Below are 26,302 nucleotides of genomic sequence, written 5' to 3'. Positions count from 1 at the left end.
CAAAACTTTATAAACCATAATCTCGTACATGCGTTCAGAAGAGAGTGACGTTCCAGTAGATGACATACTGTAGGATGTAGGTATATCTTAAACTCTAGAGAGAAAATGCTAGTCTCATGAGAACCAAGTTTTACTTACAGCAAAGGAAAACAAGTTTCCTCTTGGATTATATCGAAATCCTTGGATTATATTGAAAAGGAAACATTTTTCTTAACAAATCCTCGTTTTGCACTTATAATTTGTGACTGGTGTTTTGTTTGGTTTTCTCCTTGCGCTTGCACATCACTGTGTTCGCCTACATCATCTGTAAACGTGCGTACGACAGTTAGCGGAAGTCAGAAATAACAGTTTATTACGACAGTGTTTTATTGCCACATAAAAAAGTCGAGAATAACATCAAAATATTACAAGAATTGTCAAAATTAGGAGAATAAAGTCTAAATATTTTGACAATAATGTTGAAATCACAAGAATGATGTCGAAATGTTTCAAGAATAAAGTTGAAATGTTTTGAGGATAAAGTCAAAATTACAAGAATAAAGTTGATATGTTTAAAGAATAAAGTCGAAATTACGAGAATAAAGTCAAAATTACTAGAATAAAGTCAAAATATTAAGAGAATAATGTTGACATATTATGAGAACAAAGTCTAAATATTTTTAGAATAACGTTGAAATTACAAGAATAATGTCAAAATGTTTCGAGAATGAAGTAGAAATTATGAGAATAATGTTGAATGTTTCAAAAATAAATTTGAAATGTTTCGAGGATCAGGTCAAAATTACAAGAATAAACTCACAATGTTTCGAGCATAAAGTCTAAATGTTTCAAGAATAAAGTCGAAATTACGAAAATTAAATCATAGCATTTAAATTCTTAATATTTGGCCCGGATTGAGAGCATCGAGAGAAGTTGCCAGGCCACTGGAATTGATTTGAATATTTGTGGGACAGGGACAAATGCTTGGAAATAATATTTCACGTCTTTGATTGCATTCATTAGGCCTATTTGTAGTGCGCCAGCCACCCAATAATAGCAATAAGATTTGTGCTTTTGGTACTTTTAATTTAAAAACAATTCGAACCGACTTTCTTCTCGTAATTTCGACTTGATTTTCAAAATATTTAAACTGTATTCACACAATATTTTGACATTATTCTCGTAATTTTGGCTTTATTTTTGAAACATTACGACTTTAATCTCGTAAAATCGTAAAAAGATTTTTTTTTTAACATGGCACTAAAACGCCACCATAGTTTATAAAGTTAAAACTATAGATATTTTTCTTACACAAACACATCCATTCACTTCAGAAGGACTTTATTAACCTCCCGGAGCCATGTGGAGCACTTTTTATGATGGATGGATGCACTTTATTAGACTTCAAAATATCAACACCCATTCACTTCCATTACAAAGCTAGGAAGAGCCAGGACATTTTCTAATATAAATCTGATTGTATTAGTTTGAAAGAAAAAAAGTCATAGACACCTTGAGGGCTTAAGGGTGAGTAAATAATGGTGTAATTTTTATTTTTGGGTGAAATATCCTTTAAACTAATCCAAAGTAAAATATGAAACTTGGTAACACATCATTATGTTAATCCAGAGTTTAAAATGTCTAATAATAGATCATAATTTCACATGTGAAAAGCCTTTTAGCCAAATAGTCAGTGACACCCACCTTGTCCATCCAGACTGGCAAGACTCCGGGCTCCTCCAAGTCTGTCCGTCCTCTCCTCGGCCTTCTCCTCCTTCTGTGAGGACAGCACCTCTTGAGAGGAGCACTTCAGCGCCGATATGGAGTTCCGCGCCCTCTTGCTCGGGGAGAAACGATTTGCTGGATGTGCGACAAAGACACTAATTATGGACACTGCCCTAAATGAACTGAAAATATGATGATGTAACTCTCCCCTAACTGTTACCTGGCAGCAGACAATTAGACCGTGAAATGAAATCTTGGTCTGCTGTCTAACTTTATTAAAAGGGATAAAAATAAATCTACCTTCTGCTATTTTAATTTGGCTTATAAAAATCAGATTAAGGGTTGAATTACAGTTGCTGAATTCTTGTAAAGCATTAGAAAGAGGAAGGATAAGTTCTGCTGTTGTGTTCATTGATGTAATGTTGTTTCAAAATATTCTTAGTAATGAAACTAAAGTTTAAAAAGAATGATGGTCGAACAAGGATGTTGACACAATTTTTGTCATTGACAGGAAGATACATATATATCAACTAAAGCATTAATTAATGGTAACAAATGAGATCTTATTGTGCATTATTATCACATTTTCTTTAAAAAAAATAGAGTTTTGCAGATGCAAGTTGCATATTGCTCAACATTCAAAATGTAACCCATTGTGATTATGTAATATTTGCATACTGAATTAATTAGCTCGTATTGTTGACTTACGCTGTATCTTTCTGAATACTCTGGAGCTCATGAACTTGAGAAATCTGTTTGCATAGAAACTTGGTCTGTGCACAGACACCGTATCCTAGGAGAAAGAGAATACAAGACAATCAAACCAGGAAGTGTCTTTAATTCCCTCAGCGGTATGAATAGTCTATTCATAAACGAAGAGAGCTGAGAGACATATAGACTTACACCATCATAGACGAGTGCCTTCCAGGAGTGCTCCAGCTTCTTCATGAATCTGGGTGGGAAATGAGAGCGAGATATCTCGTCAGGGATGAGGGAGCTTGTTTAAAGATGCTGCATTGAGCTAATATGCTGTAAGCCGGTGTGTAACATGACATTTGGGCTCTGGGCTTTGTTGTAAACTGACACCAGGCTTACCTGTAAGACTGCAGGATGTCGATAATGCCTAGAAAAATAAGTAGTTTCTCATCCCTGTGTGTTTTTGCAGGAATGCCTCCCATTCTGTGTAAAAAGAATCATTGTGTTTAAATTATATTCTGTTATTAGTGGCTGGGAAATCTCAGAAAAACATAAGGTTAAGACAAGCCATTTCACTGTCAAAATTAAATATACAGTTAAAGTCAAATGTTTACATACACCTTGCAGAATCTGCACAATGTTATTTTACAAAAATAAGAGGGATCATACAAAATGCATGTCATTTTTAATTTAGTACTGACCTGAATAAGATATTTCAAATCAAAGATGTTTACATATAGTCCACAAGATAAATAGTAGCTGAATTTATAATACTTACCCTTTTCAAAAGTTTAAATACGCTTGATTCTTAATACTGTGTTGTAACCTGAATGATCCATAGCTGTTTTTCTTTTATTTAGGTAAAGTTGTTTGCTGTGCTTCAGAAAAATCCTTAAAGTTCTTTGGTTTTGCAGCATTTTTGTGTATTGAACCCTTTCCAACAATGACTGTATGATTTTGACATCCATCTTTTCACACTGAAGACAACTGAGGGACTCATATGTAACTATTACAGAAGGTTTAAATGCTCTCTGATGCTCCAGAAATAAAATGATGCATCAAGAGCCGGGGGTGAAAACTTTTGAACAATAAAGATGCGTAATTTTTTTCTTATTTTGCCTAAATATATACACGTATATATATTTTTAAATTTAGTACTGCCCTTCAGAAGCTACAAAAGATACTTACATGTTTCCCAGAAGACAAAATAAGCTAAATTTACCCTGATCTTCAAATTCAAAAAGCTTATTAATGCTTTGTGTTTCCAACTTAAGCATCAGTGAATGTTTGAACCTTCTGTAATAGTTGCATATGAGTCCCTCAGTTGTCCTTAGTGTGAAAAGATGGATCTCAGTACAGACATTGTTGGAAAGGATTTGAATACACAAAAATGCTGAAAAACCAAAGAATCTGTGGGACCTGAAGGATTTTTCTGAAGAACAGCAGCCAGTTTAACTGTTCAGGACAAACAAGGGACTCGTGTCCCTCAATCCCTCTTATGTTGCTAAAATAATTAACATTTAGCATATTCTGCAAGATGTGTGTGTAAATGTTTGAGCTCAACTATATATTTACTGGTTTTAATGTAAGGGACTCACGTGTCATCTGTGGTCAAAGCTTCAGCTGCTTTGCCGTCTCCCTGAATGGACTCCATGGCGGTGGAGTAAAGAACTTTCTGTCCCACCGTCCTCTTCCCATCCACAACGTTGACATCTCCTTCTCTGTGACTCTGGTCCAGAACGTGCACCCCCAACAGCAGACTGTAGTCCATGATCTTAAAACTTTCCAGCACCTGCGTAATATACAACACAACACAACATTTAACTCACCATGAATCTCACACACAATATGACCAGGACCACAGGCAAACCTTTACAGACATAACCGACTGTTTTTTTAACTCGTCTGTTTTTAACTTAAACTTGTGTGTATTTGACAGTTCAAGTGTAAGAAGACATGAAAGAGAACTTCATTTAGTTCTCACATTTGACAGCCTTTTTATGTGCACATGTTTTGCATGTGTGCTCTCAGATAACCATATATCAGAGGTTTAAACTAATATGGTTTAAAATGCACAATTTCAGCACGACAGACAGTCTAATCAAAACCAAACTGACGTTTTGTAGCAAAGTATCTGAGGTATGATCTGTAAAGGAACAGCCCTGTTCTGGAAAAGGAGGCAGGGAGCAGCAGCTCATTTGCATTTAAAGAGCCATACACGAAAACAGCATGTTTCTGCTTCCACTCAAAGAAGGCATTTTCAAAATGGTATAATAAATGATCTGTGGGGTATTTTGAGCTGAAACTTCACAGGCACATTCTGGGGACACCTGAAACTTATATTATATATTATTTTCAGTAAGTTATGTTTACTGAAAAAGTGATCAGAGTTAAATATTTTGTCTTGTTTTAAGCTTAAACTCACTTAATTTCGATTTTTTAACAAAACTTAATATTTTGACTTGATTTGCTTCTCAAGTAATTGTATCTTCATTCAAAAATGTTTAGATATAACAAGACAAAAAAGAAAAAAAAATAGTGAAAGTAAGACTGGTAAAAGTCTGCACAGTATCTTTAGAAATGAAGATAAAAGTGATTTGATTATCAGTGGTAAGATGCTAACAACTACAGACTTTAAACATTAGTCATCGATAGTTCACCAGACAAAACATCACTGCAACCAACTCCATAGAGAACAATATGCACTTCATGCTGACAGTGTATACATGAATGCTATATGTCAACATTATTTCCAAGCCTACACATTGTTTACATTTGGCTTTTAAAGAAACAGACTCAAACAAGCAGGTAAAAGCTGTAGCTGCGAGCCAATAATGGATTTACGTGATTTCACTTTTGCATGACTCTCTTGTTTCCCCTCATACCCTTCATATTCAAATGAATAATATTTGAATAGGCACACACAACATCCTTGTTTTGCATCCCGCCAGGAACGACTAAAAGCCTCCAAATGGGCCCTCAACTAGGTCAAAGTAATACCCAACAAAGGTGGCAGTGGAATGATTAGGTCAGAGGTTTAGGTCACCTGTTGGCGAAAAGAATTTACAACTTTTTTTTGGGTGGGGTAACAGTTCAACAGTTTGCTCCAGGAAGGAGTGTGTTTGAAATAAATACCTCTTTTTTTTTTTTTTATAAAATCCTAAACAGGCCTGAGCACTAAATATGTGGCAGGATCATTTTTAAAAACTAGTTTTACTAGATATTTCCGTTGTGAAAGATACTAAGATGAAGCTCATTGAAACATTTTTCACGCCTAAAAGGTTTTTAATTCAACGTGAAAAAAATGACAATGATTATAATTATATTTTTGTTTTAAAGTGGTCATACATGTTTTCTGTAAGGTTCCACTTTTAAGTGGAAAAACAGTCATATGTTGTTGTTGTTGTTGTTTTTTTTTGGATGTTTTTACAATACATTCTAAAAGAAAATACTATTTCAGCTGTATTTTCATGTTTTTTATAACTATTCCCGAAATTGACTACCAATTTCTGAGTAAAAAATGTATCTTTTTCTCTAAAAATGTAATTTTTTTCATAATAGTTTACAGGAGGTTTTAGACTGAGTACACTTGTTGATGTGTAACTGGGAATGATCATGTACTCAAATGTTTTCATTTGTCTAAAATAAGAAAGTTGCAGACATTCAAAACAAGCTGTTTCGCATTTTTGAACTGGAAAGTTATGTTTTCATACTATATCAAGCTCTTTGGATTTCTCAGACCCCTTAACAAAATAAAACAAGTACAAATATGGGCTAAATATGACAATGCGCTGATACAAGAGGAAACAAATGTGAACGGTTGGTGTTACGTGAAAGCTCTTCCTGTTTTGAAATACTTATGTAAAGTATTTTCCATTTTCCACAGAAAACATCCTGGGCTTCAAGGCAGCAGTCCACAGTGACGTGCTGTTATACCACTATTAAAACCGCCTGTTTTGCAGCTTGGTGCGCTGCCATCGGTCGAGTCAGCTAAAATGATTATGTCGGTTCTCTTCACAGCCACTGGTCATTCATTAACATCAGGTGAAGAGTTCAGCTAAAAAAATGTGTCACTTGTGTTTATATTGCATGTAAACATGAGGGATGTGACCCTTTATGACTCAAAGTTTAAGGGTTTTCTTATTAAGTTTTATTTAAATACTGTTTGTACATTAAAAACTAAAAATATACTATACTATATAAAATACACTAAAAATATAAGTGTTTTTTATTTTATTGTATGCTATGAAGGTCTTCTTTTTTCAATTCTGTGCCACCCACTGTCTATAAAATGTTTCATAATGGTATATATATATATATATATATATATATATACACACACACACATACAGTTGAAGTCAGAAGTTTACACCCCCCTTTCAGAATCTGCAAAATGTTAATTATTTTACCAAAATAAGAGGGATCATACAAAATCCATATTATTTTTCATTTAGTACTGACCTCAATAAGATAAATTCACATAAAATATGTTTACATATAGTCCACATAAAAAAAAAAGTTGAATTTATAAAAATGACACTGTTCAAAAGTTTACATACACTTGATTCTTAAAGCCCCACTAAGTAACTTTTTTTTACCTTAAAATAAGGTTTCCGAACTCATGTCAGTGATTCATCAACTCATAACAGGGTGAAACGGCACTTTCGTATTCGTTTTGCGACCCTCTATCAGCCATAACAGCACTATGTAAGTTTGGGTCGTCGGGTCACGGTTTTGTAGTTCAAATGATACTACAAATGCGACTTGCTTCACGGCAGGCTTCACAAAAGGTTTTCATACTTTTATAAAGACATACAACATACTCTACCTTGTAACTGGACATCGTTATTTCCAAAGCCGGTCCTGGATAGCCTTTCAAACAAATAACGTGCATGTGACACGACGGTAGGCTAAATTATTTACGACAGCGGTAATGGACAATTCCGCTTCTAACCTGTAGAGGGAGCATTGAGGGAAAAGTTACTTAGTGTTGCTTTAATACTGGGTTCTTACCTGAATGATCCACAGATGTGCTTTTTTGTTTAGTGATAGTTGTTCATGATTGAAGATCCATCTTTTCACACTAAGGACAACTGAGGGATTCATATGCGACGATTTAAGAAGGTTCACATGCTCAAAGATGCTCCAGAAGGAAAAACCATGCATTAAGAGCTGGGGGGTGAAAACTTTTGGAATTTAAAGATAAGGGTATATTTAATTTATTTTGTCTTCTAGGAAACATGGCTTCTGTAGCCTCTGAAGTGCAGTACTAAATGAAAAAATATGATATTTAGGCAAAATAAGAAAAATGTACACATCTCCATTCCGTTCAAATGTTTTCAACCCCCGCCTCTTAATGCATGGTTTTTCCTTCTTGAGCATCAGCGAGCATTTGAACCTTCTGTAATAGTTGCATATGAGTCCCTCAGTTGTCCTCAGTGGGAAAAGATGGATCTCAAAATCATACAGTCATTGTTGGAAAGGGTTCAAATATTGTGTATGGAAAACCAAAGAATTTTTGGTACATGAAGGATTTTTCAGAAGAACTACTACAGTATCACTAAACAAAAACACAGCTGTGGATCATTCAGGAAACAACATAGTATTAGGAATCAAGGGGATGTAAACTGAACAGGGTCATTTTTATAAATTCAACTATTATGACTCTATGTAAAGGTCAGTACTAAATAAACAATAACCTGCATTTTGTATAATCCCTCTTATTTTGGTAAAATAATTAACATTCAGATTCTAAAAGGGGGTTGTAAACTTTTGACCTCAAAAGAAAAGAGAGAGAAAAGCAGAAAGAGGAAGCTGGCCAACAATTTCTGAGCTCTCCAAAAAGACCCGCATCATTATTTTTCATGTGTCAGATACGGTGTATTGGAAGCGTTCTTTACTGTCAAAAGCAGGCCATTAAAATGAATGCTTACTCATTTCCGTTCAGCTCAGAGAAGACATTTACATCAAGAGTGAAGATAAACGTCGGCGACGTGCTCTATGTATTATCGTAATCCCATAAGAGCTTGGAGACGAGTTGAAGAGAAACCGTTTAAAGGCTTGTTCTTGATTCTTATAGATTTGGCTCTATTGTGCGCTGCAGTTGAGGCCCAGGGTGTTTGCTTACTCAGGAGAAACTTTCTGCTTAGTGTTCATTTCAGTTTTTTCACAGGACGTAGCCAGAAGGAAAAGCTAACAATAAAATCTTACAGCACTCATGGGAGAGTGTTTGAACTGCAGTTTGTGTTTCCTTGCATCAAGAACATAGTGTAAAAAGATGACAGAGAAAAAAAAATCAGTATTGAGAACTTCTTATCAACAATTTTTATCCATAAAAGACTATGTTCTTCTCAACTGAAAGTTAGATGGCAGGGTTGGCTGAAAGTCCCCAAGTATGGTCATTACTGTGTGAAACTCGAGTTCTCATTTTTCCCTCGGCGCTCTTGTGACTTGCATTACGGCTGATCCTTTTAGTTGAGTGCTCACAGGGGCTGGCCAGTCAGGTGCCAAAAAAGACAAACTCTCAGACTGTTATATATAGGGAACATTCAGCCTCGAATCGTTTTTAACACCAGGTCATGTCTGGAATGTCGTTGCAATGGCACCGCTGAGAATCTTGTTTGTTGGTAAACAAATGAACAGTAAGAAACTAGCTTGGTTGAGCGCCAAGTCTGCTGAAGAATTCGAGAAGCACAAGGCGACCACAGAGGGCCGGTTACCTAATGCAGCATTGGGCCACTCCAACATCATGCCACAATCATTTGGGTAATTCACTTACTGAGCTGTTTACTTGCAGCTCGATTTCGGAGGAACTTACAAAGTAAAGGAAAACATGTCAGAGGTGGCATTTGTCCTTGAAAAACACTGAAGTGCGCAAATAGGAAACAAAAACGGAAAATGTGAGCATTTTAATATTAATAGTTTCTCCTGGACAGCAACGTGAAGGGCGAATAAGAAAAATAAAAAGCGAATGAAAACTGAATGGGATTGTTGTTTCTAAACTATTGCTTTATTTGTTCTGTGGAACAAGAAGAAAAATATTTTGAAGAACTTTTTGTGTCCATGCAATGCGAAGTCAATGGGATCCAAAAGAAACCACATTTTTTCAAAATATGCTCTTTTGTGCTCCACAGAATAAGTAAAATGAGGTAGATTTGACAATCAAATGTAAAAAGTTCAAACAAAAGACCAAATTAGGCTACCGTTGTCGCTTTGCTTACCAAGGCAGCATTAATTTGATTATAACTAGAGCTGTTACAATGCAAATGATTTTTTTTTAAATCCATCATTTTGCCCATGTCCAGTAACCGGCAAAATACAGAAAGTGCCGCATTTCATGAACGAGAATTCATTATTAAACCTTTTTCCCAGGCTACATGATATAGCGCTATGATTAAATTAAATAAATATATGTGATGCAGGTATAATATATGCACTTTAGTTATTTACATGTGTATAGGTTACTAACGTGCATCTCAGAGTGGCTACGTTTGCAGTAAATGCTGCTCCATACAAACTGTTATCATTTACATTTGTGGACCGTGTCAAACTTCATCTCTGCATATTGCTCTGAGTTTGGGTTTATTATAACGTTCATCTGGAAATGCAACGTGCATCATTTCATCAGATTTGTAAGGTAAATCATTTATAAACCGATGCAAACAATGGGTCTAAAAGAAACCACCTTTTTCAAAGTATGTTCTTCTGTGTTCCACAGAATAAGTCAAATAAGGTAGATTTGACAATCAAATGTAAAAAGTTCTCAGTATAAACTCAAACAAATGACCAAATTAGGCTACTGTTCAAAAGTTTGGGGTTTGGCAAGATTTCTTTTTATTTTCTGATTACATTACTTTTTGTCTCTTTGCTCACCAAAGCAGTGTTTTTTGATTAAAAAAAAGTACATTATAACTAGGGCTGCCACGATGCAAATAATTTTTTAAAAATTCTTCATTTTGCCCATGTCCAATAACTGGCAAAATATGAAAAAAGGACCACATTTCACGAACAAATATCCATGAAACGCATTATTAAACCTTTTCCCAAGGCTGCATGATATATTAAGCTCTATGATTAAATTAAATAAATATATGTGATGCAGGTGTAAATATGCGCTTTAGTTATTTACATGTGTATAGGTTACCAACGTGCATCTCAGAGTGGCTCCGTTCACAATAAATCCTGCTCCACACAAACTGTTAACATTTACATTTGCAGACCATGTCAAACTTCATCTCTGCATAGTGCATACTGCTCTGAGTTTGGGTTTATTATAACGCTCATCTGGGAACGCAACATGCACCATTTCATCAGATTTGTAAGGTAAACCATTTATAACCCTAAGCAAACACAATATGTTAACTGTTCATCTCGATTTCAAAATAAAAGTTTAAACCTTTGCTCTGAGTTTACACATTTTAATGTCCACATATTCAAGAAATTACAGTGGCTGTAGCTTTTCTATACTAAAGAAATAATATTAATATTAAATATACAAATATACAAGACAAGTAAAGATTATACGAATATTAAAGATTAAGTGGACATTTGAATTAAATGTTGTTTCAATTTCAAACATAATTTCAATTTATTTGTGTGATGTTAAAGCTGAATTTTAGCTTCAGCATCACATAATTCTTCAGAACTCATTTATTATGTTGATTTGCTGCTTAAAACCCATTTCTTATCATAAATGTTGAAAACAGTTGCGCTGCTGAATATTGTGATGCATTTTACTCATGGTTCTTTGATGGATAGAAAATAAAAAAACTGCAGTTATTTAAAACATACATGCCATTTTTATTTGAAACATAAATGTCTTAAATAGCTGAGTTTCCATTACAGATAAAAAAAAAAAAAAAACATATTGCAAATTGACAGCCGTTCCATTAAACAGTGTTACATGACTAAAACGTAATTTTTTCCTCTGGCGAAAAGTCAAGGTGACAGATGTTAATAATTGCAGTTTTGAGATATATTCCTTTTCCATTTGCTTGAAAAGCCACCTCATGCGAGCGTAAAAAACTATTTGCGATAAATGGGATTTTTTTTTGCGATAATCACATGTTTCTATTAGGCATATTTTAATTTCAATTTAAGGGGTAATGGAAAGTATCGATTTCTTACTGACAATCTCACTGACCCCAAATCTTTGAATGGTACTGTATCTGAGCTATGCTATGTACATTAATCTTAGTAGCAGGGCTTCTTCAGCCACCTAGCAATGCCCTAAAACACTCTGAACATGTCAACAAACACACAGCATTTGCCATTACAATCTCCTGCAACACCTATGTTTTCCTTGGAGAGCAAACAATATGGCTGTCAAACATGTAGGGCAAACATTATCAAATAAGCCCAATTTTAAAGCATTAACTGTCTAGGAGGGAAATACCATCTGATTGTTCACAAATTCACAAAAAAGTTAATGTGGAAAAACAACAATATTTACCAGACCATGTTGACAGCCTGATCTGCTCAAATAGAAAGGAATGCCAGACTGGATTTATGCGGTTTGTTTCCCAGCTGAACGGAGAAGTTTGACAGTCAGCACATTTTGAATCTGCTAATAAGCTATTGTGGAGCTGAAGACTATCATGAACTTGTTTAACTGCGGCATCTTCCCGGGTTGCTTATGCATTTTACTGTTGAGCCAACAACAACTAAAGTGCAAATTTATATAAAATCTTGGGAATCTAACTGCCACTTTAGAAAGCCACTTTTACTTTTTAAAATGCGAAACATAACAATAGATGTTTATGAAAAAAAAAAAACATCTAAAAAAGTGCATTTCATTGCAGCCTTTATATTATGTTACACTTGAAATAACAAGCATAGCTGGTGGTTTTGTGGTTCTGTTCCATTCTCTCTCATACTTCATATAATTGTATTACTTGACCTTCTCAAGTTCTATTTACATTTGTCACGTTAACTAATGTACTGTACTGTCTTGTGAGGTAAGAATGCGTTTGATATGCAACATATTACAGTAGTTAGCTAATTGTTACCCTTGTTGCGATTCAAGTACTAAGCGTTGAGGCCTATGTGTGGTCTTTTAAGTTGTTTAATGCATGTTTTTATCTCATGCGTGTTCAGGTAATGAGTGTTTTTGTGATGTTGTCAACAGTTTAAGACAGTAGGCAATTAGCTCTTCATGTACACTACCGTTCAAATGCTTGGAGTTGGTACAATTTTTAAAACAGATGTCTTATGCTCATCAATGCTGCATTTGTTTGATCAAAAATATGGTAAAAATGCCAATATTGTGAAATATCATTACTATTTCAAAGAAGTGTTTTCTATTGTAATATAGTTTGAAATGCAATTTATTTTTGTGATTCTAAAGCTGAATTATAGCTTCAGTGTTACATGATCCTTTAGAAATCATTCTGATATGCTGATTTGTTGCTCAAAAAACATTTCTTATCATCAATGTTGAAAACAGTTGCACTGCTTAATATTCAGGGTTCCCACCCTAAGCCAAATGTAAAATTCCCTGACTTTCACTGACTAAAAAGCTGAATTTCCATGACCTATAAATGAACAGATCCATCCATTTGAAAGCTTTATTTACTTGTTCACTTGTTAGTACAAAACACACATGCACACAATTTTTTTTGCTTTCACCCAAATGCACTTTGATATTTTCTCTACAGAAATTCATTTATGGTTTTTATTCTTTCAGGGGTTAAATGCTCTAAAGGATTTTCTGTTTGTCATCAAGTTCATCATTTAGTCTTTCTCCAGCTTTTGGTTTTTGCTTTTCTATCGTTTACTTTTAACACCTGAAGTTGTCATTTTGTAGCCAAAGGTCTTGAAAATGTACATTTTCCTGGCATGTTTTCCTTAGTTAACATGTACAGCCTGGTGACTGGATTTGACTTAAGTGATTTCCAGTTGATGAGCAGGAAGGGAATAAAATAGCGCTGAAAAATAGCCAAACCATAACAACAGGCGAAACGCAGGAAACAATGTGATAAAATATATGGTATAAAACATTATATTTTGATAAATAGAAACTAAAATTAAAAGCAACAAACAAAAATCCCTTATATTCCATGACTTGGACGGAAAAAAAAAAATCCCTGTCTTTTAAAATTCCATGACTCATGGAAACCCTGAATATTTTTTTGTGGAAACCGTGCTATATTTTTCTCAGGATTCATTTATGGATAGAAAGTTCAAAAGAACAGCATTTATTTAAAAAATATATGTTTTGTAAATTATAAATGTCTTCACTAGCCATTTCCATTACAGATTTGCACAAAACTTTTGCATTATTTTAGAAATGTCAATAAAAAAAAACAATGCGAATTGACGTGTTTCCATGAATCGATGTTACACAACTAAAACTTAATTCCGCTCATGATAAGTCATGGCGACAGATGTTGGTAGTTGCAGTTTTGATATAAATTCCTTTATATATATATATATATATATATATATGATATAAATTTGACTGTGAAAATACCTACAAAAATATTATTTAAAGCTATTTTTGTGTTAAATGAGAAAGTATCAAGTGGACATTACAAATTGTAGCTTTAGAAAGAAATATTTGATTTGATTTAACATAAAATATATTATACATAAACATTTAGGATAATAGCCTAATGTAAATTATGAGACATAAAAGAAGATAGAAGAAACAACTCATTATTTTTTGTTCATAACAGCTTTTTTACCAACAGTCTGCAAAATACCTTATTTTATGGTCCACAAAAGAAAGGTTTGAATTTCAAACTTTGAAACAACATTAGGGTAAGTAAATGACAGAATTACATTTTTGGGGGTGAAATTTCCCTTTAATGTTTTATTATTATTATTATTAATAATAATATAATTACTATTATTTAATGAAATGATACTCCAAATAAGAAACTAAATCTGTCAGCAGGTGGCGGTAAATGCGTTTATGAGTCACTCACTTGATTTGTTCCGGCTGATTCATTCAGGAATGAAGTAAATGGCTGGTGTTTATGAATGGGCCTTTGAATCTTTCTTAAACGAGCAATTCATTTCAGATCTAAACACCGCTGTGTTGCTCTAAAACGTACAAACATTTTGCAATGGCTTCAAAGGTAATATGTTCTCTGCAAAATTGAGCAAAAACATAATATTGTGTTAAAAATAGAATACAATATCAAATTCTTATTTACTGAAGTGTTGTATAAAATCACATTTAAACTCGTGATATTCGGGTCATTGCTCATTTTTCACACGTAAAAAAATAAATACGACCTCATGTTGTGTCAATCACGTTTACACACTGCCTCCGAAACTTTCGTCCGTCAAAAAAAGTTCAGATCAGGTTCGAGTTTCGATTTTTTGCATCCATAGAAAGCTTTTTGATAGGATGATGAATACGAAAAAAATTAAAAACATGATGAAAATTTCATACTCATTGTGCAATTGCCTAAAAACAGCAATCGTGTAATACTGCTCTCCCTGTTAATGTGAAATGGCTTATCATATGATATAAATATGAGACAAAAACTCATTCAGGGGCATTTTGTGAACCAATATCTTGAATTTTAGGGCATAACTGCATTTATAGAGTTGTTGCCCTGTATCATATTTATCAACAGTCAACTATATGAAATATAAGCAGCCCTAGTAAAAAACTATTTGCGACATACAGGAGTTTTTGCAAAATTGACATATTTCCAAAAATATGTTAAAAAGTGAATGCCCATAACATTTAAATTTTTTAAATTCAACTTCTTTAACAAAGTCTCTTTAGAAATGATTGACAGTTTAAAGTTATGGTAACTTGACAGACACTTATCAAGAACTTAACTTATATATAACCAAGTAAATAAATTCACCTAAAAAAGCCATGCAAATGGTTTCCTTCTTTTTTTTTTTCTTTTGCAAACAGCTTATTTTTAGCAATGTAAAGTGCAAAACAAAAGTGAGATAGCGATATTTCATGTTCTGTTTTGGTTAACTTCGTTCATTTCAGTGAAACATGAGCCATATGATTCCTTTAAGTGCATGATTTGTCACTAGATATCTTGTAATCCAACACTGTGGTGACACGCGGGCCTGATTATCAAGTTTGATTAAATCAAAGTTGGTCGCCACAGAAACTCAGCCACTCCAATGTGTAAAATACCTTCGTTTTATCCACCTCATGATTCCCTGTGATTCATATCAGAACCCTGTTGTTGTTTTGCTTTCAATTTGCTTTATATTCTATTGGAGACAAAACTGGAAACCACCTAGAACTTTTGCGCAAGCAGACACCACTCACTTTTTCATTGAAAAATGTCAAAACAGAGTAGTACTCACCCGGCAGTCTCGCTGTAGTGTCTTCATGAGGGCGTTATATGTCTCTGTGTCAAAATACAAGCCATCGTGCATGTCAACAAAGTCTAGGTCCTTATATGTGGGGCAGCCCTTTTCCCGCTCTTTTCGTGACGCCCGTCTCTTGTACGTGGAGCCTTTCAGGTCATATTTATAGTGCATCTTTAAAGACCGAGGCAGAACATTGTTCATAACCACAAGACGTATGTTGATTCCTCCAGACTGAACACAGTAGAGGCCGTAGAACTTAGGAAGGAGAGTCCTTGGGTTCTGGTTGAGGTTCTGAGGAAGAGAAAAAGCTTTAATGAAAGGAAATGCCATTTTTGAAAATTAAATTCTTTCATGTAAATTTTTATAGTCAGCTAAATCATACTGTGGCTATTTGATGCTAGCAAAAAACAGACTGATGCAACAATACTCAATGATAACAATTTGTTTAGGCATTCACAGACTCTTCGAGAAATTTTTTTGGTTTCATGCTTCACCTTTAATTTTGATCTATTACAGCATGTCAGACTGTTGAGTTTGTGCATAAACAGTATTCTATTGACGTTATGCAACAGAAAAATCTGGTTTTGTAAGTCAGTTATTCGTGACTATTAGCAATGATGTTTATACATAATACTAAACTGAAAAAGTTGGGAAAAAGAGAGAGAGGACATTTATATGACAGGACTATGAAGAATAGTAAAACACTTCAAAAAATAAATCAATAAATAATCATAAAAGAAAAACGGAATATAAAACATATATATGTAGTTTTTGAACAGTAAGATTTTTTATGTTTTTAAGTCTCTTCTGCTCACCAAGCCTGTATTTATTTGATCCAAAGTCTAGCAAAAACAGTAAAATTTAGAAATATTTTTACTATTTAAAATAACTGATCTCTATTTGAATACATTTTTAAATGTAATTTATTTCTGTGATCAAATATACATTTTTTTGCATTGTTGTCCTTTAGAAATCATTCTAATATTACACTGTAAAAAATTTGCTGTAGTTCTGCAGCTGGTTGCCAGTAACTTACTGTAGATTTTTAATTTATGTTATTTACTGGCAACAGTTTGTTCAAAGTTAAATGAACATTAAACATTAACAAGTCTTTGTCTTTACAGAATAAAACTATAAAATAACAACCTACTGCAAAGCATTCTGGGAACCAGAAACCTTCATCAACCTTTTTCAGTTTTTTTCCTTCAGATTTTGGTTCCCAGAATGCTTTGCATGAGGCTGTTATTTTAGTTTTATTCTGTAAAGATAAAGACTTGTTAATGTTTAATGTTCAATTAACTTTGAACAAACTGTTGCCAGTAAATAGCATAAATTAAAATCTACAGTAAGTTACTGGCAACCAGCTGCCAGTAATACTGTAATTTCTACAGATTTTGTTTACAGTGTATGATTTGCTGCTCAAAAAACATTTTTTATTATTATCATTTTTGAAAACAGCTGAGTAGATTTTTTTCATGTTTCTTTGATGAACAGAAAGTTCAAAAGAACAGTATTTATCTGAAATAGAAATCTTTTGTAACATTATTAATGTCTTTGTCATCACTTTTGATCAATTTAAAGCATCCTTGCTAAATAAAAGCATTCATTTCTATCATTTAAAAAAAAGTATCCTGAAAAAGATCTACTCAACTGTTTAAAATTTTAATGGTAATAATAAAAAATGGTTCTTGGGCAGCAAATCAGCATATTAGAATGATTATGAAGCATCATGTGACACTGAAGACCAGAGTAATGATACTAAAAATGTAGCTCTAGTTTTTTTATTACTGGTGAAAATATTACTGTTTTTGCTGATTTAGATGTATCTGCACCAGTAATAACCCTCTAAAATAGACAGATGAGTGAGAACAGAACAATCTATGCTACTGAGTCACAGTGTTTTGCTCAGCTTTCTTCACTGAAGAGATGAATGAGTCTTTACTCTACTGAGACCTACCATGTAGTATCCTGGAAGCAGTTTCTGCAGGAACTCGGCCTCTTTGTGCTGAACGGTTTTGATGATGAATTCATCATCGCTGGTCAGGTAGAAGAGCGAGCCACTGGCTCCCGGATTAGACAACTCAATCAGGGGCTCTTTACAAATGGAATACTGCAGGATTACAACAAAAACAATCCATTAAAACATTAAATATTATGTGTTTAAATAGAGCAGAACAGTACTGGCCCAGAAGTCAAATTAAATTACAATGAAAAAAAGTCTCGTTTGCTTACCAAGCTTTATTTTATTTAATTCAAAGTACAGAAAAAAAAAATATTTTGAAATATTTTTTAGTATTTTTAAAATAATTTCTATTTTAATATATTTTAAAATGTAATAAAATAATACTTTTATTTATCAAGGATGCTGATCAAAAGTGATAAAGACATTTATAATGTTGCAAAAGATTTCTATTTCAGATACATGCTGTTTTTCTGAATTTTCTATTCATCAAAGAAACCTAAAAAATTCTACTTGGCTGTTTTCAACATAATAATAATACTAAATGTTTTTTTTTTAGCAGCAAATCAGAATATTAAAATGATTTCTGAAGGATCATGTGACTGGAATAATGTTGCAAAAAAATTTAGCTTTGAAATCAAAAGATTAAATTACATTTTAAAATATATTCAAATAGAAAACAGTTATTTTAAATAGAGTTTCTTTAATGGAAACTCAAAGCTGCTGAAAAAGTGGGTGTCTGAAACGCACAAGACTTTGGAAAAACCGTGTATGCTATTCATAATGAGGTACTCTGGGACCTTTACAAAAGAGCATCTATTTTTACCTGTGTTTTAATTATGCTTCAAACCCCTAATCACCAATTCATTTTTATGTAAAGCTGGCAAAAAAGAGTAAACCCCAAAGAAAGGAGTTACTCATAAAACATGACTTATAAAACATCAACAAACTGACTGGCTGCAGTATACAAAAGTTTCCCTTTCACATTGAAAGATCAACTTATTACTGCCTGGAAGTCTCGTGGTTTAATTGGGCTTGTATAAAAAACCCAAACATTATGAGGTCCAAAAGCAAACATTTCTACTGAGTTTTCTGGCGGGGTTCCCTGAGGAGGCCGGGACACAGCAGTAGCAGCAGCAGCATGAGGACAGTGTTGAACCGAGGCCAGACACTCATATTCAAGCCCTGCCTAATGAAAGTCAACAGTCACGTTGTGCTTCCAGCCCAAACACATGGACATTTGCATTTGGACTGCGTGTCATCCCGCGTGTGCTGGGCTTTTTAATTAGCATGCGCTTCCACTGCTCTATCTACATTATTACCAAAATGTACAAAACAAACTCAGAAGAGCATGAAACGTCACTCTTTCATCTTCAGCCTGACCACTTTCTATGGCATTTTAGACCTTACGTCTACTTTATACAGACATTTGAATATTTAGCGTCCAGTTTCAGTACAAAAATCTCCATTTTATACCGTATTGGATAGTTCACCCCAAAATGAAAATTCTGTGATTTGCTACTAAAATCCACATTACAAATTAAGATATTTTTGATGAAATCTGAGAGCTTTCTGAGCCTGCATAGACAGCAACACAACTGACACTTTCAAGGCTCAGAAAGTTAGTAAGGAAATCATTAAAATAGTCCATGTGACATCAGTGGTACAATGTTATGAAGCTACAAGAAATCTTTTTGTGCATAAAGAAAGAAAAAAAACACTATATTCAACAATTTCTTCTTGTATTCTTTGGACAAAAAGTATTCTCGTAGCTTAATACAATTACAGTTGAACGACTGATGTCACATGGACTATTTTAACAAAGTCCTTACTACCTTTCTGGGTCTTGAACGCGTCAGTTGCATTGCTGTCTATGCAGGCTCAGAAAGCTCTCGGATTTCATCAAAAATATCTTAATTTGTGTTCGGAAGATGGTCTTATGGGTTTGGAATGACATGAGGTTGAGTAATTAATGACAGAATTTTCATTTTTGGTGAGCATAAGAATTAAAAAACAAATACAGTGCCTTGCAAAAGTATTCATACCTTCATTTCTTTTTACAATTTGTCATGTTGCAGCTTTATGTTAAATTGCTTTAAATAATTTTTTTTCCACATCAATCTACACTCCGTAGACCGTAATGGCAAAGCAAAAATAAGTTTGTAACAACTTTGCAAATTTATAAGAAATAAAAACTGAAATGATTCTATTGCATAAGTATTCATACTCTTATCTGGGACACTTGAACTTTAGCTCAGGAGCACTCATATTGCTTGTAGATGTTACTGCGCTTCGAGTGAAGTTAACCTGTGGCAGATTAATTTGAATGAGTATGGTTTGAAAAGGCACACACCTCTCAGAAAAGGTCTGACAGCTAAAATATCAGAGGTCAAAATAAATGCCTGTAGAGCTCGGAAACAGGCTTGCGTCAAGGCACAAATATGGGGAAGAGTTAAAAAAAAAGTTAGTTTGCTGCATTGAAGGTTCACAGAAGCAGCCATTATCCATAATGGAAGAAGCTTAAAACAACTAGGACTCTTCCTAAAGCTGGCCTCCTGGCCAAACTGAGCAATTGATGGAGGGGCTTGGTTATTCTGGTGACCAAGAAGCTGATGGTCACTCTAGTTGCGCTCCATGATCATATGGGAAGATGGAAGAAACCTACAGAAGGACAAACATCACTGCAACACTCCACTAATCTGGTCTTTATGAAATTGTGGCCAAACTCAATCCTCTCCTCAATGAAAACCCACTTGGAATTGGCAAAAAAGCATGTTAAGTACGCTCAGACTCTGAGAAACAAGATTCTTTAATCTGATGCTCAATTTCATTATGTTTGAAGGAAACCAGGCACTGGTCATCACCTGCAGAGTACCATCACAAAAGTAAAGTGTGGTGGTAGCAGCTTCATGTTGTAGGGCTGTTTTTCAGAGGCAGGGACTGAGGGACTTGTCAGAGTAGATAAGCTTAACACAGCAAAATATAGAGATAGTTTTAAGGAAAATCCAGTCCTGGTACCTTAGACTGGGCAGAAGGTTCACGTTCTAACAAGACAATGACAATGTCAGTGACACAGCAACAGTGGCTTATAGACAACTCTCTGAATGTCATTGAGTGGCCCAGCCAAAGCCTAGGCTTGAACACAATCAAATATTTCTGGAAAAACCTGAAAAAGCCCCATTCAACCTGACAGAGCTTGAGAGGTGAGGTGAAAAATGGCAGATAATTGCCAAATGTTGATGTGCAAAGCTTGTCGCATTATACCCAAAAAAACTTGAGGGTGTGAAGGTGCTTCAGATAAGTACTGAGTTAAGGATATAAATACTTATCGACTGTACTTATTTTAATACATTTACGAAGTTGTGACAATTCTGTTTTTGCTTTACCATTGTGGTGTTTGGAACTTTATGTGGAAAAAAGTAAACATAAGGCAGCAACATAACAAAACGTGAAAAAAAATGAGGGGGTATGGATACTTTTGCAAAGCACTGTATATGTTCCCTTAGAAACAATTGTGGCATTTGCAATGCTTTAGCCCTTGAGCTATAAGAACTCTGAACTTAAATAGATTTACTGCAATGTGCGCTTGAGTCACTTCATGCAGATTTTTCTGGAAAACTTAAGTGTGTCCATAGTAAATGCAAATAAAAAGGAACTCCCATTCACCTATGCAAAATGTAGAATGCAAAAAAGGTTTTTGAATGGTTTTATGTAAACAGGGATTCCCTTGTCATTAGGGGCATCATAAAACCCATCTGCATCGCATTGCACACAGTATAATTAACATTTTTCGCTAAAGGTGGCGCACAATAGAATCATAACGGGATGATATAATGCAGGTTCACAAATTACACAGGAAGACCAGACGATCAGGCACCTGGGAGTGATACCGCTCTACTGGGCTAATTACAAGGCCATTAGATGTCAAAGAGCAGAGGAGGCAATTAACAGCTCGACTGAGATCATACGCCTAATCAGCATCATCCACCCTGACTCACACACACGCAAACACGCAAATCAAACTGTAAGAGAGCTGCAGAGATGCTGCAGAGGCACTGCAGTGGCTTCGAGTCAGAGCGAGGCGGTGTTGCAGTGCAGGGAAACGTACACCTCCAACACCTCAAAGTGCCAGGACACCTCTTACATAGCGAGAACACAAACCAAACCGCTAATCCCTGCTGGGAATTTACAAATGAGGACGTCGATTCGGAGCTCCTGCCAGTCACAGTTGGCAAGGTGCAGCGGTGACGTTCGTCAGGGGTCAGTAGTACTCTTGGTCTGTCGTACTGGCATCAGATGTAAGCAGCCACTGAACTTTAATTTACACAAAGATGCTTTGTTAGGGCTCAGACAGAGGGGAATTTTAGGGAACCGGACACATTATAGTCTTGGCATTAATATGGAGGTGAAAACTGTGTTTAATCAGAGGCATAGCAGTTCATGAATGCATCTGGTTTGCATTTCCCATCCAGGCACTGCATTATTTCCTGTTTACTATTAAAGTCAAGATTAAATACTGTTCACAAACCCGGTTTACTTTTGTACTATGATGTATTTCTGAGATAAATATAATTTTTAGGTAAAAAAAAAATGAACAACAGTACTTGATTTTATCTATTAACAATAGGTTAGATTGTGACTATAAATAATTCAGATGGTTGGAAGAGAGGGAATATAAGTTGTTTAGACAGAGGCCAAAACAAGTTATTATATTTTAATGAAAAACACATAGAAACATTTTCTTTCATTTTTCCACTTTTTTGTTTTCTTTGCAATGATATATCAGGCAAAATAAGACATGCACATCTTTGGAAATGTTTTAAAACATGTACAGGTTTTGAAAGAAGTCTCTTTTGCTCAACAAGCCTGCATTTATTTGATAAAAAATACAGTAACAACAGTAGTATTGTAAAATATAATTTAACTGTTTTTTTTTTATTTAATTTATTTTTGTGTTTTAAAGGCTACATTTTTAATGTCATTACTATTAACAATTGGTTCGATTGGCAAAAGTAGGAGTTACGTCCTAAAAATAATTCAGATGATTAGAGGGGAGGGGAATAAAAGTTGTTTAGATGGAAAAACAAGTTATTATATTTTGAGAAAAGAATACAAAGAAACATTTTCTTTCATCTTTCCATTTTTAGATTTCTTTGGATTAATATAACATGCAAAATAAAACATGCACATGCTTTGAAAGAAGTATTTTATGCTGAACGAGTCTGAATTTATTTGGTTTTCTAGTTTATTATATTTTAAAATGTAATTTATTTCTGTGATGCAAAGCTGAATTTTCAGAAGCCATTACTCCAGTGTTACATGATTCATTAGAAATTATTCTGGTTTGGTGCTCAAGAAACATTTAATTTTATTGTTATTATCATTATTATTATTAGTTAAAAACAGCTGTGCTGCTTAATGTTGTTATGGAAACTATGAAACTTTTTTCAGGATTCTTTGCTGAATATAAAATTCAAGAACAGCATTTATGTGAAACAGAGTTCTTTTGTAACATTATAAATGTTTTTATTGTCACTTTTGGTCAATTTAATGTGCCTCTGCTCAATAACATAATACATTTCTTTCAATAAAAATCTAACTGACCCCAAACTTTTTGAACTAGTTGACCCAAAAATGAAAATTCTGTTATTAATTACTTGCCCTCATGTCATTCCAAACCTATAAGACCTTCGTTCATCTTCAGAGCACTCTGGTGGCGGACAGTGACACGGAAAAGAAGAATTGTTGAATAAAGTTGTTATTTTTGTTTTCTTTGCGTACAAAAAGTATTCTCTTAGCTACATAGCATTACAGTCAAACCACTGATGTCAGATGGACTATTTTAACAATGTCATTACTACGTTTCTTTGCCTTGACTGTGCTTTTTCCCTTGCTGTCTATGGAGGGACAGAAAGTATATCTTCATTTGTGTTCCGAAGATGAATGAAGGCCTTGTGGGTTTGTAATGACCTGAGGGTCATTTTTGGGTTAACTATCCCTTTAACAAAGTGTACTTGATGTCAACTTTAATAAAAAAAGAGTGGCCAAAACTAATAGAAATCGAAAAGTGTGATTTACCAAGTAATCATCTGGCTTGATCCCGAACAGCTCCCGGAAGTAGCGGAAAGCCAGTGGTGCATATGTCTTGAAACGGAAGTCTGGATAGTGGTGCGCTGGAGTCAGGTTGCTCCCCTCACTGCAAAAGTGAAAGTATTTGCTAAATGTAATACAAAAAAAAAACAGCATATACTGTAAGTGAATCAACTGTTTGCTACACTAATGATCGTCACATTCTCCAATCAATGCAAGAGGCTTCTGGGCAGAATCTGGGGTTTGTCTGTAAACGTAATCCAGGGAGAAAAGCAGAAATTGTGAGAAACTGTTACCTAACCTAAATGCTTCTTTATGCCCAAGGAACAGAGACACATTTGATCTTTCTGAGCCCCATTGAATGCGTCCTTGTTGCAATGTGACCCAACAGCAGTAAACACCAGAGGTAATCTTTTCCAGAGACACACAACAGTAACCAATGCCTGAGGACAAGGAGGTCCAAGTCTTTCTCTATTAACGGTTATACAAACTAAAGACCAGGGTCAGTCACATCAGTTACACATGATGAAATGTAAGCAAGCCCTGGAAAAGAAAAACCCATTGTAACCTATTTTTCCCCTTTTGCTATTATGAGGCAGGCTATTAGTATTCGGATTAACCCTGTTTGAGTAATTTCTAAAAGTGACTTGAACAGGCCAGATGATGTCATAATCACTCAAAATACAGCTTTGAAATGACAAACAACAAGTGTCTGTGATCCCTCAGAAGTGGGTTAGTGAGTTGCTGTTTTTTCATGGCGCTTGATTGAGTTTTGAGCATTAGCTGCATAAGTGTCCCACTGTTAAACCCTAGTCCATGCTCATCGTGTAACCCAATCCAAAATTTACAACTGACCTCTGAGTTGGAGCTTTTCTCTACGAAGCAAAACAATAGCAGACTGATGAGGGGCAGACGTCTGACCTAACTCTGAAAAATGGGGCTTCCGCATGTGCAAATCTGTCTCATGGACGGCCTTGTTTTGGGCAACACAGCTTATGAAGCTCTAACAGCAGAACACAATTCTAGCAACTCTAAGGTCATGGGTTTGATTCCCGCAAGAATGGTTTAAATGTGTAGTTTTTATGCAATGAACAGTAAGGGGCTTTGGGTAAATCCACTCTGCCAAATGCATAAATGTAAATATGTAAACCTGGACCACAAAACCAGTCACAAGGGTCAATTTTTTAAAATTGAGATTTATACATCATCTGAAAGCTGAATAAATAAGCTTTCCATTGATGTGTGGATAGGAAAATATTTGGCTGAGATACAACTATTTGAAAATCAAAATATTGAGAAATCACATTTAAAGTTGTCCAAATGAAGTTCTTAGCAATGCATACTACTAATCAAAAATAAAGTTTTAATATATTTATGAAAGGAAATTACAAAATATCTTCATGGAACATGATATTTACTTATTATCCTAATGATTTTTAGCATAAAAGAAAAATCGACTGGTTTTGTGGTCCAGGGTCACATATATTCAGAATACTATATCTGTAGTATAGGTTGTGCCTGATTACCTTTATTTTAAATCTCTGACTTTAAAGGAGACATATCACGAAAATCTGACTTTATCCGCGTTTAAGTGTTATAATTGGGTCCCCGGTGCATAGAACACTATTCAGAGTCCCAGCCTCAGAGGAGACAAGAGAGCAGTGGATTTATTGATTTATTTACTGTATATTACACTGCTGCCACGCCAATCTAATATAAACATGTGATTTCTTTCCTAGCTGTTTACCTTCACAGACATAACCGACTGTTTTTTTAACTCGTGTGTGTTTTTAACATAAACTTGTGTGTATTTGACAGTTTAGGCACAATAAGACATGAAAGAGAACTTAGTTTAGTACTCACATGCCATGTGACAGACATTTTCTGCGCACGTGCTTCGGATGTGTGCGATTAGAAAACTATGTTTCTGCTTCCACTCAAAATACGCATTTTCAAAATTATATAATCAATCATCTGTAAGGTACTTTTAGCTGAAACTTCAGACACATTATGTGGACACCTGAGACTTGTATATCATTTTGTAAAAAGTGGCATAATAGGTAAAAACTTATACATTTGACTGATTATATAATCAAATCAAGTGTAGGCTGCTATTTTAATCAACACATGTAAAATTGCAGTTTGATGATATGCAAAGTCCAAACATTTCCTGTTTAATAATTATCTACTTTCTATTTCATTTGCAGTGTCCTATTTCTGTTTTTGTTACATAGATGAGCATAACAGAGCCATAATCAAATCAAATAGTTATGTTTGTTAAAATACAACGGCCATATAATGTGAATCACGCACTTGTCATTTCATTTTATTCAATTGTTATTCCAAGTGCATCTACTGTAAAGCATGTGAGCCTCCATACTAACCTACATCAGTTATGCATATTATTTAATGTACTAAATATACACTACCTTTTAAAAGCTTGGGCTGAGTAAGATTTTTTTAAAAATACATGAATACTTTTATTCAGCAAGGATGCATTAAATTAATTGAAAGTGACAGTAAAGACATTTATAAAGTTACAAAAGATTTCTA

At 34.5% G+C, this 26,302-nt stretch overlaps 1 protein-coding gene across 2 annotated transcripts in view; it reads right to left on the bottom strand.

The window, feature by feature from the left end:
* Positions 1–26,302, bottom strand: part of pip5k1bb (phosphatidylinositol-4-phosphate 5-kinase, type I, beta b) — a 60,544-nt gene that overhangs the window by 10,758 nt on the left and 23,484 nt on the right. For both annotated transcript variants that reach the window (XR_012339355.1, XM_073818916.1), the window contains exons 5-12: positions 23,738–23,855; positions 17,657–17,809; positions 15,694–15,990; positions 3,999–4,192; positions 2,800–2,883; positions 2,608–2,656; positions 2,413–2,497; positions 1,684–1,839 (exon numbers count right to left, since the gene is read on the bottom strand). Coding sequence is in view for 1 of the 2 variants with exons in the window: in XM_073818916.1 (XP_073675017.1) it covers positions 1,684–1,839; positions 2,413–2,497; positions 2,608–2,656; positions 2,800–2,883; positions 3,999–4,192; positions 15,694–15,990; positions 17,657–17,809; positions 23,738–23,855 (1,136 nt within the window). In the remaining variant the exon portion in view is untranslated. The remainder of the gene's footprint in view (positions 1–1,683; positions 1,840–2,412; positions 2,498–2,607; positions 2,657–2,799; positions 2,884–3,998; positions 4,193–15,693; positions 15,991–17,656; positions 17,810–23,737; positions 23,856–26,302) is intronic.

This window comes from Garra rufa, chromosome 15, assembly GCF_049309525.1.
Source record: "Garra rufa chromosome 15, GarRuf1.0, whole genome shotgun sequence".
Classification (NCBI taxonomy): Eukaryota; Metazoa; Chordata; class Actinopteri; order Cypriniformes; family Cyprinidae; genus Garra; species Garra rufa.
Note: the sequence above shows the minus strand (reverse complement) of the source record. Positions and strands in the feature narration are given on the sequence as shown.